The sequence below is a fragment of the Silurus meridionalis genome, chromosome 9, assembly GCF_014805685.1.
Source record: "Silurus meridionalis isolate SWU-2019-XX chromosome 9, ASM1480568v1, whole genome shotgun sequence".
Classification (NCBI taxonomy): domain Eukaryota; kingdom Metazoa; phylum Chordata; class Actinopteri; order Siluriformes; family Siluridae; genus Silurus; species Silurus meridionalis.
In genome coordinates, this window is record NC_060892.1 from 5,746,490 (window position 1) to 5,761,489 (window position 15,000).

The 15,000-nt window shown below is 39.1% G+C and overlaps 1 protein-coding gene across 5 annotated transcripts in view; it reads right to left on the reverse strand.

The window, feature by feature from the left end:
- The window catches only part of cdc14ab (cell division cycle 14Ab), a 45,394-nt gene that overhangs the window by 24,468 nt on the left and 5,926 nt on the right, over nt 1-15,000 (reverse strand). For all 5 annotated transcript variants that reach the window (XM_046857530.1, XM_046857528.1, XM_046857527.1 and 2 more), the window contains 3 exons: nt 12,969-13,061; nt 8,103-8,182; nt 1,244-1,310 (listed from right to left, as the gene is read on the reverse strand). In XM_046857530.1, coding sequence (XP_046713486.1) covers nt 1,244-1,310; nt 8,103-8,182; nt 12,969-13,061 — 240 coding nt within the window. The remainder of the gene's footprint in view (nt 1-1,243; nt 1,311-8,102; nt 8,183-12,968; nt 13,062-15,000) is intronic.

The window sequence follows — 15,000 nt, forward strand, 5'->3', positions numbered from 1 at the left end:
AAATATTGGAGACAGGAGAGGAGAAATAAAATGCTGGGTTTGTTTGTCTTTAAGGGCTCAAACTTGATCTTCCCAGGGGAGTGACGCTATGCTGGGAGACTCTACGAGACGGAAAAATCTGTGAAAGAATGTCTCGGGGTGTTTTTTTTCTTTTCTTTCTGCCAAACACTGACCGAGTACTTCCTGTGCTGTGAGATGAGCTCACATGAAGCTTCCTGCACTGAGCTCAGACTGGGAGGGTGGAGGTCGGATTTGTGGTCAGAGCTGACTGCAGAACTGAGCTGCACAGTTCACGTTTATATGGCCATATTTTAATATGTATATTGTACATACCAATATGCGTGAGTGGATGTAGATGTGACGTATGTGTGTGTAAATGAGTGTATTCAGTCTGTGTATAATGCCTGACATACATCTGATGGAAATGTACTGTTTCTTTTTGATAAGAAGTAAAAATGAAAAAGAAAAGCAATGCTAGAAAAAAAAAGCCTTTACTTTTTTACTCAATATCTCTTGTTCCATCCATCTCTCTTTCCCTCTCACTCCATCTTTCCCCTTGTCTCTATAATTCACTCTTGACCTACACTCCATCTCTATTGATCCATCTCTCTTAATTTATCACTCCATCTCTATAGCTGTCTCTCAAGCGAGGTCTCTTTATGCTATACATGCATATACATTGTCCTTTCTTGTATTTTTGTACATTACTTGAAATATTTATTGCTCTATAGTGCCATCTCTCACACCTTCGCTCTCCCTCCATCGTATTCCATCTCTATAGCTCCATCACACCATGGTGAAATTAATTCCAAAAGGGAAAACTTGCATACGCCACAGAGATGCGAAATCCTCCAACAACCTTGATATTAACACTCGCCATGTAATTGAGAGAAAATATCACACTCACACACTTTCTGCATAACTTTACACTTAAAACCAGTCTGTATACATTGCTGCTTGCTCCAGGTTTTTGGGTGTGGCTACTTAAAAATGCACCATTGTCACATGTTGGGTCAAACCTTCGACTGATGTACTCAAACAATGCCATTCAGACAGCGCACGTGAGTTGTGTACAACAACACAGACATGACACACGTGTAAAATCCCTACCGTTCACTGTACCGTGTCTGGAATCGGCACCAAAAATGTCTACTGTGTGTGTTGTGTCTCTTTCTGTCTGTCTGTCTGTCTGTTGACCTCAATCACTTCGATTCGAAGATTTTGAACTCTTTACACTTATTACCTTCCTGATTCCATTCAAACAGTCAAGAACGGTCAGGCTGTATGTGCAATTTCCAAACGACGCATCCCTGAAAAAAAGCACACAACAGAATGAGATATACAACAGATATAATAAATGTGCATAAAATGTCAGGTCTTTGATGGCTTTCCACAATTTAAATTTTAAATTAAATATAACTTTGAAAAATAAAATTTAAATTATATACACATTCATACACACACACACACACACACACACACACACACACACACACACACACACACATATTATTTATAAAAAAAATGTAAGTAAATATTTTGTTTGCACAGCTCTAACAACGTCAAAATATTTACAAATATTTTAATAATCACTGTCGGGGACATCAAAACAACCGCCGCAACTGTGACCGGCAATTAACTTTGTCCATTAAAAAAGTCATAATAAAAATTAAACTGTAATTGCTGGCAAATCAGTGTAGAAAAGAAATAAAACACTTCAGAAGGCGATTCGATTAATTTTCTTTAACATAAATCACAGATTTATATTAATGATTATAAATAAGAGAGAGTGACTGTTTATAGCTGCTATAATGCACGTGAAAAGTTTGTCGAATGTAAGTATAAAATGTACAATAATAAATAAAGAATTATGATTCTTGCTAATATCTGGTTAAACAGAAATGCTGTAATGGGAAAAATTATAACTGCAGGGTGGTAACAGGAACAAACTGAGTGTGGGTCATTACATCATAAATATTGTATACATATTTAAATAACCACTTTGCCCAGAAGAACAGACTCTCAGGCCATGGACATGTCAAATTGAGAAGCCAATATCACGTCAAGCACAACATGCACTCTGTTTAATTCACACTTGTCTCTTGAGAGTCTCATTACTCCTCTCAGCCCTAAACTCAGAATAGAACAGAAAAGCCTGACCTCATGGGCATCAAGGATAATAAAAATGGATCGGGATTCAGGGGGCCCTTTAAACGCTTGACCCAGATGGGTAATGAAACATAATGAAAGCAAAGCAACACTCTGTCGAGAAACAACAGAAACAGAAGGAAGTGACTCATGGTTCTTGTGTGCAATCTCACACGTTAAGACAAATGTTACCAAAAGGAACACTAGGAAAAACCATTGCAAGACAAAAGAGGTGGTGGTATTTGAGTGGAAAAAAGGGTGACCTTCATTTATATACTGTGTGTCAAAAAATTAAGCTGTACGCAAGAGAATGAATAGATCAATTCATTTTCAGGATGTTTTAACGTAGTGTGAGGACAGTAGCTGCTCATGACAAATAACTCAAAATAAGTTTACTGAAGTTGAGATTGGATTTTGGTGTAGTTAATGTGTGTGTGTGTGTGTGTGTTAGATCCTTTCTAATGGGCAACAGGGCAGATTGATTAAATGTTCTGCTGGGATCCCTGCACTCGCCCCCACACCTCCTGCTAATTTTTACGCTTCGGATGCCAAAAGGCATCTGTGTACTTGTTTCAAGAAATCTCATTATGAAAGCAACTCAGGAAAATCTTTCATTTAAATTTAAAATGACGGCCATTCAGGGCTGATTAATGATGATTTTATTCCTAGCATCCTGATGCTGGCAGAAGCACTTCTGAATAGCCTCTAAATCTCATTCATGCTTCACAGTGATCAGCCCCAGGCTTTACACAGTCCAATAGTACAGCTCAACAGAGCAAAAATGTATGAACGTATACCCCAAAAAAATAAAATAAATCATATACACCAAAGGATCTGTAGTCTGACTCATGATTGATATCAAAGTTGCGAATAAAGTTAGCCTTATTCGGACTGAATTAGTTTTACCTGAAGAATTATGGTTATGTGATTACGATCACATTATTTCTAGGGATGCCCCTTCTTGGTCGATCATGTTGTTTTTACAGACTGTGTGCACACACCAGATATAATTATGCCATATTTGACCTTCTATTATATGACCTAAAGAATGTGATGCAAAATCTTTTCAAATCTACATTTGACATAAGTTTTTAGCTTTGTGCATGAAAAATCACTATCAAAAAGAATAAATAGTTGGATTCCTGATCAGAAGGTTTTTAGTTTAAATCCCAGCACCACTACAGGGCCCTTTGGCAAGGCCCTTATCCCAAAACTGTTGTATGAATTAGAAAATTGCAAGTCGCTCTGCCGAATGCCGTTAATGTAATAAATGCCAATTCGAAAAAAAGGTTCAAAAGGTTCCCTTGTCTATTGAAGAGTTTTTTGATGTGTCCTGTCCGGTTACAAGTCGTCTGAAAATGATTTTGTACATCATGCGGAAGAGCGCTGACTCAAGTGTATACAAAATCATTTTAAAGCCAAATGCTTATCTGTCAGAGTGTACAATCAGGGTGTAAACCACAAGGTGTGTAAAACAAACTTAGCTGGAAAGAAGCAGGCACTGATCTGCCAAACCACCAGCTGCAAGGCTCTACAGAAAAACATGTCTGATCATAGAGGAGATTCGGTGATGCTCTGATCTACAGTTGGTGTAAAAGATTTAGATACACATCACAATCTTGTACAATCCATACACCTAAGCATGTACAATCCTCAAGTGCTCTGTACACCAATGTGTGGACAGTGGCCCCGGGTTCATGACCACCAAACTGTGAAAGCTCTCCGTTCTCAGCACCACATCCCAGGTAAACATGACTGGTTCCACGTATCACTTTACTTCCCTGTCATGGTTTTATGATGGAGGAGAGAGGATTGCAATGGCAGCAGAGGAAACATAAAACCATGCGGATGTATTTTATTATACATTCAGATTTTTATACTGTCGCAAATTCCATGCTTTATGTTTTGATTGATATGATTGAAGCCTGGTCTCCACCCCTAACAATGGACATTGTCTCAAAGCAGCTTTAAAAAGATAAAGTGGTTATAAAGGTTCGTCCCTAATGAGTGAGCCAGTGGCGATTTTGGCAAGGAAAAGTCCCTTAGATGGCATAAGGAAGAAACTCAGAGGACTCAAGAAGGAACCTGTCCTTATCCAGGTGGCACAAAATGTCCTTGCAAAATACATGCATACATGTATTTTTGAGCCATGATCTCCCGAGGTTTCTCTGTTGTTGTTTTTTTGTCTCCGGTTTGTGTATTTCTCGTTAAGCACCTCGGACATTCTGTGCATCAATAAAGCACCATTTTTATTACCTGATCTCCAAAGAATAAATAATGTTAAAAGTAAATAAAAAATTTAACCAAGTGCCTACACATTTGCAAACCTTAATGCAAAAAAATAATAATAAAGAGACGTCATTCAACAATTGATACATATCTCAGCAGGAATTCTTCTATATGAAAACCAGCACATCAGATTCGGCCCTTGACTCAGCCCTTGACTCGAATGGGTGAAAACGCCCTTCTGCACCTTATCACATATACAGAAGTAGATCAAGGGTTTTGAGGAAATGGTGAATAATAGACTGAGCTGTATTTGTTAACCGTGCTGTATCTTCAAGCAGAAACGAAACCACAAAAGAGAAAACCCACCCTGCATCTCACAGTGAGTGTGGAAAAGTTTAATTTAAACCAAAGGGCAAAATCAGGTTTAATTGCCTGGTACCCGGTGTGAGAAGCGTTCAGGCTCGGCATGAAGAACCTCGTTATTAATCTGCACGAACCCCTCGCCATGTTGGACCAGCACCACTTTTTCTTTTAAGATATGCCTGATAATAGACGAATCTGAATGCCATTTCCTCTAATCTCGATATTATCTGCATCCTGCCAAGCCTTGCACAGCTGCCGCCTCACTGGGCCACAAGAACACACCATACAAGTACATCAGAATGTCTTGAACTCGTGGAAAAGTCTGCCGAGAGAAACCAGAACTTGAAGGTTAACATGCTTCAGCTGCTAGTCTAAAAATATACGCCTAAAAGACAACAGGTCTTACAGGCACTCCCTTTTCTGTTCTCCTTCATTTCTTAACTGGGTAAAAGTGTCTTCAGCATCTCAGAAGAGATCAAATGCAAAGTCATACATAAGCGATAGTAGGGGCAAACTATTGATAGTAACTAATAAAACGTCAGAAAAAATGCTTTGGTGTTTTTGAGGTTGTGCTGTTTATTTTTTTGTTTTTTTAAACAAACCAAACATGTAAATAAACTGGATATAAGGGTTGATTAAGCACCAGGTTGACATTTACAACTTTTAAACCACTTCAATGTTTAAACAATAAATACCTGGTCATAAGTATGTTATGTGCTTTTTGAGCATCGCATTCCACATTCAGTCCCAATTTGCATTTATAATTGCCTCCATTCTTTTAGATGTTCCACTAGATTTTGTTGTGTGCTTGTGGACATTTGTGTTCATCAGACACAAGGGTGTTTGTAAGGTCAGGTACTGATGTAGGTGACCTGAGGCGTAGTCAGTGTTTGAATTCATCTTAAAGGTGTTCAGTAGGGTTGATGTCAGAGCTCTATAGCAGGAGATCTTTCTCTCCAAAGCATGTATGCCATATCTTTATGAAGCTCGCTTTGTGCACAGGGGAAACGCCATGCTGGAACAGGATTGGGTTTCCAAGTCCAAGTGAACGCAAAATTTTATTATACCGCATCCAAAGACGTCCTGTACAATTTAGTGCCTCCAGCTTTGTGGTAAAGGTTTGGAGAAGAACCACATATAACAGGAAAGGTCAGGTGCCCCAACATAATATATATAATGTAATATATATCTATATATTACAGTTTATACACTATATAAAGTGAAAAAACAATTTCACACAGCAACACTGATGTTTAGCTGGCATTTCATTACTTGCATATTCTTGCTGCACTGCAGTACTGGAAGTGGATTCGGGCCTGGAACTAAAAGTTGTGGTGCTGGGATTTGAACTCTAAACCTTCTGATCACAAGTTCTATTGAGCTAACACCATTGTTGTGTTCTGGTTCCAACTCCACCTGTGTGTTTCAGTTTTACCTGTATTCCCAACTCCACTGCTGTATTCCAGTTCTTCCTCCATTGTCATGTTACTGTTCCTTTTCCAGTTCCAATTCCACTTCCAGTGTAAATGCAGTGTTCAGTGTACAAAGACATCAAAAACCAACGTTTCTCTGGCATTTCAATACATGCAAGTTCTTGCTGGATGTGGGAAGCGAACTTGAGCCTCGAACCAAAAATGGAATTAGATTTAATACTCAAGCAGGAAATATAAATGCTGCTGGATTTGGAACTGGAACATGGAAATTATGTCATGAAGGAGGAACTAGAATACAGCAGTGGAGATGGCAATGAAAGTTGAGTTGGAAAAACGTTTAGAACGGGAACACAGAGATGAAGATGAAGACGAAACAGAACACAACAGTACTGTTCAGGGAAGTGGTAGCTCGGTACCTCTGAACAGAAGGTTGTGAGTTCAAACCGCAGTGCCTTGAGCAAGGTCCTTAACCCAAGACTGCTGTTTTGTCTAAAAGTAAAGGTTGTGTGTTTGAGCATATAAGAAGGCTGGAGACAATTAGTACTGTGAGCATGTTAATTCATTGTACGGCTCCATTCACCCGAAACCTGTTAGCATCTATCTCGCACGTCCCTTTGGTGTTTGGCAAATTTAAAAACTGATTCAACACTTTTATCCACACGGGGTAAAGTAGCACAGCATCAATGCTATAATAAGATATTTACTTCCTCTGTTAGCTTACTACAGGACATTACATAACCGGATTTCTATGGAAGTGCCATGGCTACCAGAGAACGCGTGAACAAAGCTCTTTTCATCACCAGAACAGCCATATAGTCTGTAACAAGCACGTCTTTGTGATTAAATAAGGGGCCAATCAGGAGCAAAGAACGGCAGAAAAGACAAGGAGGGGAAGAGGAAAAAAATAAACACATGAAGCGGCTATCAAACCTGCCGAATCAAATCTACAATGCAAACAGGCTTCATTTCATTTACACTCTAGGTTATAGGAAGAGTTATGATCATTAATATTAAACAAATCAGACATGTCAAGGTAAACAATAAAGCGTGCAGAATGGGGCATTAAAAAGCGTACAGGTTTACAGCAAGGCTCGCATAAATATAATAAAATATGATTACGGTGCTGAGTGGTGTGGCAGCGAACAACCCTAAAGGCAAGATAAATATTTGCTCCCCTGCAAGCCCAGACAAGCCTGGAGAATTGAATATGATTAAATTCAATACTGTAACTCAAACACGACTGAAATCTGAAGCTAATCTTCAGGCAGGGTGATAAAGATTGGCAAGAGCCTTAGTAGAGAAAGGGAAAAACACCCACGCAGTGCAAAAGCAAGCAGCAGACACCCTAATGAGAAACCGGAGCATATGGACGGTACAGCTAGAGATCAAGGTCAAGAGCATTTCAAATAAAATATGTGTTTGGAAAGAAAAACACAAACAACTTTTAATTGGAGCGTGAAATGAGAGGAAAGCTTGGAAAAAGTTTTATAATAGGAACATGGTGCAGGTCAAACAGCAGCAAATCTGGCTCTTGTTCGAATGAATCAGAGGAGCAAAAAACTGTGATCATTTCTACACAAAAGGATCCTGGAACAGCGGGGCAACGAGACTATAAATATAATACAGAGGGAAATCATGTCGCAATACACTACAACATTTCTAGGATTTCTTTTGAGGTTTTAAGAGAGAAAGAAAAAGAAAAAATTGAATGAATAATAACAATTCCAGCTTTGTTTGAAAATGTTACACATTATCTCATGTGCCGCAAAACACACACACACACACACACACACACACACACACAAGCACAATCAATCAAAACACACACCCACAGTTGCCTACAGCTATTCAAGTGTGCTAAAGAGCAGCTGAACATGTTTCTTGATTGTGTTTAAGCATGGGAGACGTGGCTTTGAAATTGTTTCTCACCTGAACGGCAGGTAAGAGGCATTCGAGCCAGAGATTAATGCTCTGTACGCTTCTTCTGGGGTTTTCTTCAGGTAGATCACCTGACAGAGAAAAAACAATATTAGAATACACTTTCCTGAAAAGCAGAAAATGTGTTGTTTGATTTCTATTTGTGAGCAAATTAATAAACAAATAAGAAAGAAAGAAAGAAAGAAGAAAGAAAGAAAGTATATAAATTATTATATGACTAGAAAGAAAGAAAGAATATAGTTTATCATATGACTAGAAAGAAAGAAAGAAAGAAAGAATATAGTTTATCATATGACTAGAAAGAAAGAAAGAAAGAAAGAAAGAACTTGGACTACAGCCACACAAATGCACAATTCATGACATTTCCATACAATCTCTCTCTCACACAGAGAGAGAGAGAGAGAGAGAGAGAGAGAGAGAGAGAGAGAGAGAGAGAGCGAGAGCGAGAGAGCGAGAGAGAGAGCGTGTCACTCTCACTGTTGTACTAATTAAATGGAGGGTGCTGTGGAGAAGGAATGTGTCAAAGAACTGTGATTTAGCACAGAGAGGGGCTTCTTCTTAAACCTGGACCTCAATTACGTTACTCTGATGTCACATGTACACACACACACAAACACTGGCCATCAGCAGAAAAATAGAAAAGACAAACTAAATAAAATTTTAAAAAAGGAGGAAAAGAAAAGGGTGTTATGAAGAGAGCGAGTGTGCTAGAGACCAACCAAGCGAGACACAGACACAGATGGAGACAGAGAATGAAGTGAGAGGAAGACTGGCAAGTCAGACAGAAAGACCAAGAAGAAAGACAGACGGAAAAACAGACAGAAAGACAGAGATATAAGAAAAACAAAAAGAGACAGAGACCGGAGAAGGAGAGATAAGCCCATAATGAGATTTCCGTTAGGCAAATCTGTGAAGGAGCTCAGCAGGCTAACGCTAAATTCAGACATGACTTGTCTGCATAACGTCTGCTTCATTAGAAAGACTTTTCGACAAGATGTTTGTTTCCAAAGCTTTAAATCCTCACAAATAATAATAATTGGCCTGCAGGATTTTGACAGGGGACAGACCCCTTTTAGAGCTTTCTGGGATCAGAGCTTATCAGATTGTGTGGGTTCAAGTCAAACAGCAGGTCAGGAGACTCATGCCAGAATACAGCAACCGATTCCAACACGTCTGTGTCAGGTTCATTAGAGCAGTAAACGTGCAACATATCCTCAGAGACCAGGAGTATGAAGTGGCAAACTCACTGACCCATGTAAAAGTGTGCGTGTGTGTAGATGAGCTGAGCTTGGTTTGTTATTCTGGCACTGATAAAATATAGAGCAGATGAACATCAAAATCCAAAGACAGATTAAACTCTGTGTGGTAGCTCTGGGTTAATGATCACAAGGTCATGGGTTCAAGCCCCTATATTGCCAAGCTGTCACTCTTGGGGCCCTTGAGCAAGGCCCTTAACCCATTGTACTCCAGGGATGCTGTAACATGGCTGACCCTCTGCTCTGAACCCAGCTTCCTAACTTGCCATAAGAATTGCTATAAAGTACATGTGATAAGTATAAAGCGCCTTTGTTTAACTTCTTTGACGTGACCTGCAATTAAGTATGGGTAGGACCAACAAATTCTTCAGAGGGAGAATGAGCATGCAGTGGAGGACTGAAGCTGAAACATTTACCAGTAAAGCAAATCCCTTGAGTAGATATTTTGGGCGGTAAATTTAATTGAATCCAAGTAACATTTAATTCTCTCTTTCCACCTCTGTCAATTGTGAAATATCAGCAAACATGTCAACCAGTTCTCATGTGGTGTTCATGAAAAGGGTCAGAGGAAAACGGCCAGACTGGTTTTACCTACCAGCAACCATGTTTTCAACTGCAATGAGCAGAAAACCAACTAAGAATGTAGCAAACATTGAGAACCAGGAGGGTGCCTGAGTTAAAACAGCAGAAGGTAACATCAAGATCCTCTCAAAAAAAAAAAAAAAAGGACAAGATTTTTTATCTTATAACCAGCACCATACTACAAGTCACACTCCTTTTATAAGCAGCGGCTCACCAACGTTCATAATCTCCGTCACTTTTAAAGGCCAAAGAACATCTTGTGTTGGCTGAGGAAACCCAGACCACAAATGCCTGAATCTATAAAAATCAGTAGCACATGCCCCCTTAAAGGACACAGGAAACTGGTAACAAAAAAGACAAGAGCAGCCCTGTACCCAGTCTGCTTTTATCAGTGTTGAGGTGACAGACAAAAGATCCACCCAGAGCTCTGTAATAAATCTTTAAACCTCTCTTCAGGTTAAAATCTGTTTAAAAAAAAAAAATGCTAATTCAAGTTCTGGTTCAGAGTTCAGGCTACATTTAGCCTGACAAAGCAGCATGTGCATATCCCTGAGGGAGCTCCTTTAATGTGACACTGTGTAATGGATGATTAGTTTAAACACGTACAGCAATGCAGAGGTCTTTATAAAAACGCCTACGCTAAGCAGATTTCCATTTCCAGGTTTGCCCATCATCCGTACGGTACATGATTACAAAACGTAGCATGAGCTAATTTTTTATTATTTTTACTTATTGTAGATGATGTCACTCACTATAAGGCCACTGAGATCAAATTCTAGGATCACTGGAGCATTATGCCAGAAATAAAACACTTGTGAACTTGCTGTGATAGGAAAAATAAATTCTGGACAGAGTGGTGCAACACTCGCACATTTCCTTATTGACATTTTCGACAAGTTTGTCACTTATGTTATAGTATGGATTTATACACTGACCAGGCATAACTTTATGGCATCAACAGCTTTAACTTCTTGAGCAACTTTCAGCTACAGGAGCTCATCTGTTGGATCGGACCACACGGAGAAAATCACTGTATTCACTTCACCGCTCATAATGTTGTGCCCTAGCAGTGGCCGTTTAGAGCAGGGAGTGGAGCCTCTTTTTTAAAGCCGGCAATAAACACATGGATTTTTAGAGCTTCCTGAGACAAGAAAACCACATCACCATACTGTGTGAGATTTAATAAATAAATACACGAGTGAGAGTAATTATTTCAATAAACACATTTTTTCTCCTAACCTGCTCTACACAGCCACTGCAGAGAGACTTTTTAAATGCACTGTATTTGTATTTTGATGTAATATGGCTAGTAAATGTAATGTTTAGTTTTCACAGATATTCGTGTTCAATTTCAGCAAAAGAAACAGAGCGGACATTCGTTCTTGACAGGCAGCCATGCTGTACCTTTGTTAAGTTACGCTGACAAACACCAGACTAAAAGGTCATGGACAGTGTGAGGACAGGCAGTCTGTGTCCCTGTTGTCATTATACTCTATATTTACACTTGTGCACTTCACACTCCTACACACAGCATTCATAAAGCGAGGAGAGTAAACTATTCATTGAACAGTCCAATTCTAATCCACCACCTCGGCACCTCTGAGGGACATTTATTCAATAGAGTCACAGATCATCCAAGAAGCGTTTATGCGTTTAGACGTGTGGGTTCCGGCTCTCACTTGTGAGTTGGGAAGAAAACCCAAAATCGACTCAATGCGTCTTGGGCTCAAACATTATTTTGGCTACTATACTGAGCCACGAGAAACACACACTCAGCTGTGCGCTGCCAAAACACTAAAAAGAGAAAAGGCTGGCGACTATATAGTGTCCCAAATAAATACAATCCATACATAAGGAAAATTAACACCTTATTGGGAAATGTTTTCCAGGTTTTATATTATAAATTTTTTAGCCTTTAAAAATGCATTTGATAAAAGAAGAATGTTTTGAAATCACTCTCACAGCTGAAACAGGAAGCTTTCACAAGTTTGCCATGGACTTTAGCAGGAAACATGCCAAGCAAATCACCATGTTGCTGAAACCAATGATTCATAATGCATTACTGCAGCACATGGCTATACTGCCCTTTTGTCTATTCTTTGACATCTGTTACACACATCAGTGTGTGTAAGACACTGTCTCGGCTGTGTTTCAGTTTCCACCCACAGCACTATCCCGCACTGATGAAACCCGACTTCTGACAGGCGGATAGTCCCCCACATTGTGCACACACAATAACTGTGGCCTCCACGGCGTTGGCACGCCAACGTGTCCCGTTGCACGGCATCCATAAAGGCCTCCCTACTTGCCAAATAGCAGTTGCACACAAACGTCTGTGAATGGCCTGTCTTCAGTGGAAAGCCATTTCAATCCTCCACTGTTTAAGTGTCTCACTGCGAGGAACTGGGATTAGGACTGTGAGGTCGCAGTGACACATTCTTTACCTTACAGGACGATTGGACAGCATAATGAGGATAAACAATCCCCTTTAATGAATGAATAAATCCTATGACAATTATTATGTAAAATTCAAAAAATTATGGTCTAAACCAAACTAAAAAAAACAATTAATAGACATCTATTCATGTATGCGAATAACCATGTAAACCTCATTTCTAATGAAGTCTGAATTATCTTTTCCTTCCTCCTATTAGGAGTTAAAAGTTGTCATTTACTGCAATTTGTTAAAAAAAAAAAAAAAAAAAAGGCTTGCATGTAAACCTTTTCAACCGACAAGTGACAACTTTATCCCCACCAAGTGCCTGAAAGCACAAATTTCTGAACCAATGCTGACAATTGCTTTCTAATTATCAGCATTTAAACTATTTGTAACATGATCTGACACTTGATTGTATGCCTACTCAACAAAAAAAAAATCTGGTTAATAATTTTTCAGTTTTTAGAAAGCACAACAAGACAAGAGAAAAGAGAAAGTGCCAAAGGAAGAAAGGGGAAGGAGAAGAGATCTAGAGAGAAGCAGCTCGGTTACATGCGGCATGGGGAGATAGCGGATACTCACCGAGTAGGCACCGATGAGGACAGCAGCGTTTGCCCTTTTACGCTGGTCAAAGCTGGTGTAGTGCACAATCCTTTTTCTGGCCAGTGTGAAAGACTGAAGCGCAACAAGGGGAATAAAGACAATCAATTATATTTAAAATATGTACAATATTACAGACCAAAAAAAAATGCATTTAAACAAAACTGGAAAAAACAAAAGTATATTTGGTATTTGATTAAACACTAAGGTTAATATAACAAAAGTAATTCTCACTGCAAACAGGTATTATTATTATTATTATTATTATTATTATTATTATTATTATTATTATTATTATTGGGGTACATTAGGTGTAACAGAAAAACATGCAAAACATTCAATATCTGAAAATATAACAATCTCTCAAGAGGTCTTCCTGATTCAGTCTTGACTCTAAAACGTGATGTACATGCTCCCCGATCTGTTGTTGCACACATGGCCCTTGTCCATAAATGTCCAGTGAGTTTGTTCATGTATTTGTTTGATGTATGGATTTACTTTACATGGCAGGCCCTACTCAGAAATGAATAAACACCCTTTTCGGTCACAATAAACTTTGAAGAGACTTTGCTAACAGAATGCTGACTTTGCGTGGTTCATTTGGCAACCCCTCTTCTCGGGTACCTTTTCAGAGGCGGCAGCAGTTGCGATGGATCAGGCAATGAACACTAAAATCTGCCCCTGAATTTCATTAGACTCAATCCTGTGCATATCATATTTTAATTTCAATTGGGAATACTGCAAACAGACCTAAATGCATGAATTCAATACATTTTTCCTGGTTGGTCTTTAATAATATAAATATGAATAAATATTTGCCACTGCTGACATTTCCACTGATGATCAAAATGTTTATGGTGCATCCTGAGAATTTATTTCCTGTCACATATTACTGCTCTGAAAACTCCCACAGATAGGTTGCAGATTAGCTGAGCATCTGTGCAGCCTGTAGCATATGCTCAGAAATCAGACAGATACTCGAGCACCTGCCCCCTGCTGTTGCTGTTAACCTCTCGCCTGGGGGGGTAAAGGGACAAGTTTGGGGGTGTGGCCGAGCAGGTGAGCTGCAGGTGAGCAAGAGCCAGACACACAGCTTTGCATTCTGATGCCATAAAGAAGCCAGATCATGCAAGGACCAAACAGGCCAGAGGCGAATGCACTGGAATAATCTGAAGCGCTTAGACTGAAATGCCCTCTGAGCATCTGTTCCTGCACTGTAGCGTATGTGCCAGACAAATATGCAAGATGGGGAAAGAAAGAAAGCTGGGGCAGGATAAATATATATTTTCAGAGATATCGCTATTGCCTTAAACATCAATATAACATGGACAGCATTTCCTTTTAATGACTTTAATGAAATTTAATTGTGACAACACGTGTACGGAATTGAACAGCTGGAAATTTAAAGAATTTCACCTTAAAATGAATTATTTTCCTATGAAAGCATATCCCGAAGTGTTTTATTCCTCTTATACCACAAATATTGGGCACACAAGATGTTTTATTTAATTTTGCATCACATTTAAATCAATGCTACGTCCTTGTGCTGCCTTACCTTCTAGCTGATATGAACTTTTAGTGTTACAATAAAATTCATTTTTATAGTAAAATCAGCTACAGACCTAAAGTTACTGGCTGTTACAAAGTTTTGTGGATGAGCTGTTACTAGTGAAACAAAAGCATTGGAACAAATCAGCAGCACTACAGCTAATTAATCGACACCTTTGAGCCAATCTGATTTCACAATTCAGTTAAAATGTGCTTGTGTTTAACAATATACAAAAACGTGGCATTCTTTTCCATAAAACCCCAACGTTTAAGTGCATAGCTGGCACTTCTTATCTCATGTTCAGGTTAAAGATTGGCCCAGGTTGAGAATTTACAACAAAAACATGTTTGAGAGCATGCGCAAAAAGGGTGCGGCGCTACTAAACTACAGCGAGAGGGATCAAAGACGAGGAATGGAAATAAATGGAAATAATCTGAATGCTAACTTAAAGTGTAGCACTGAAGA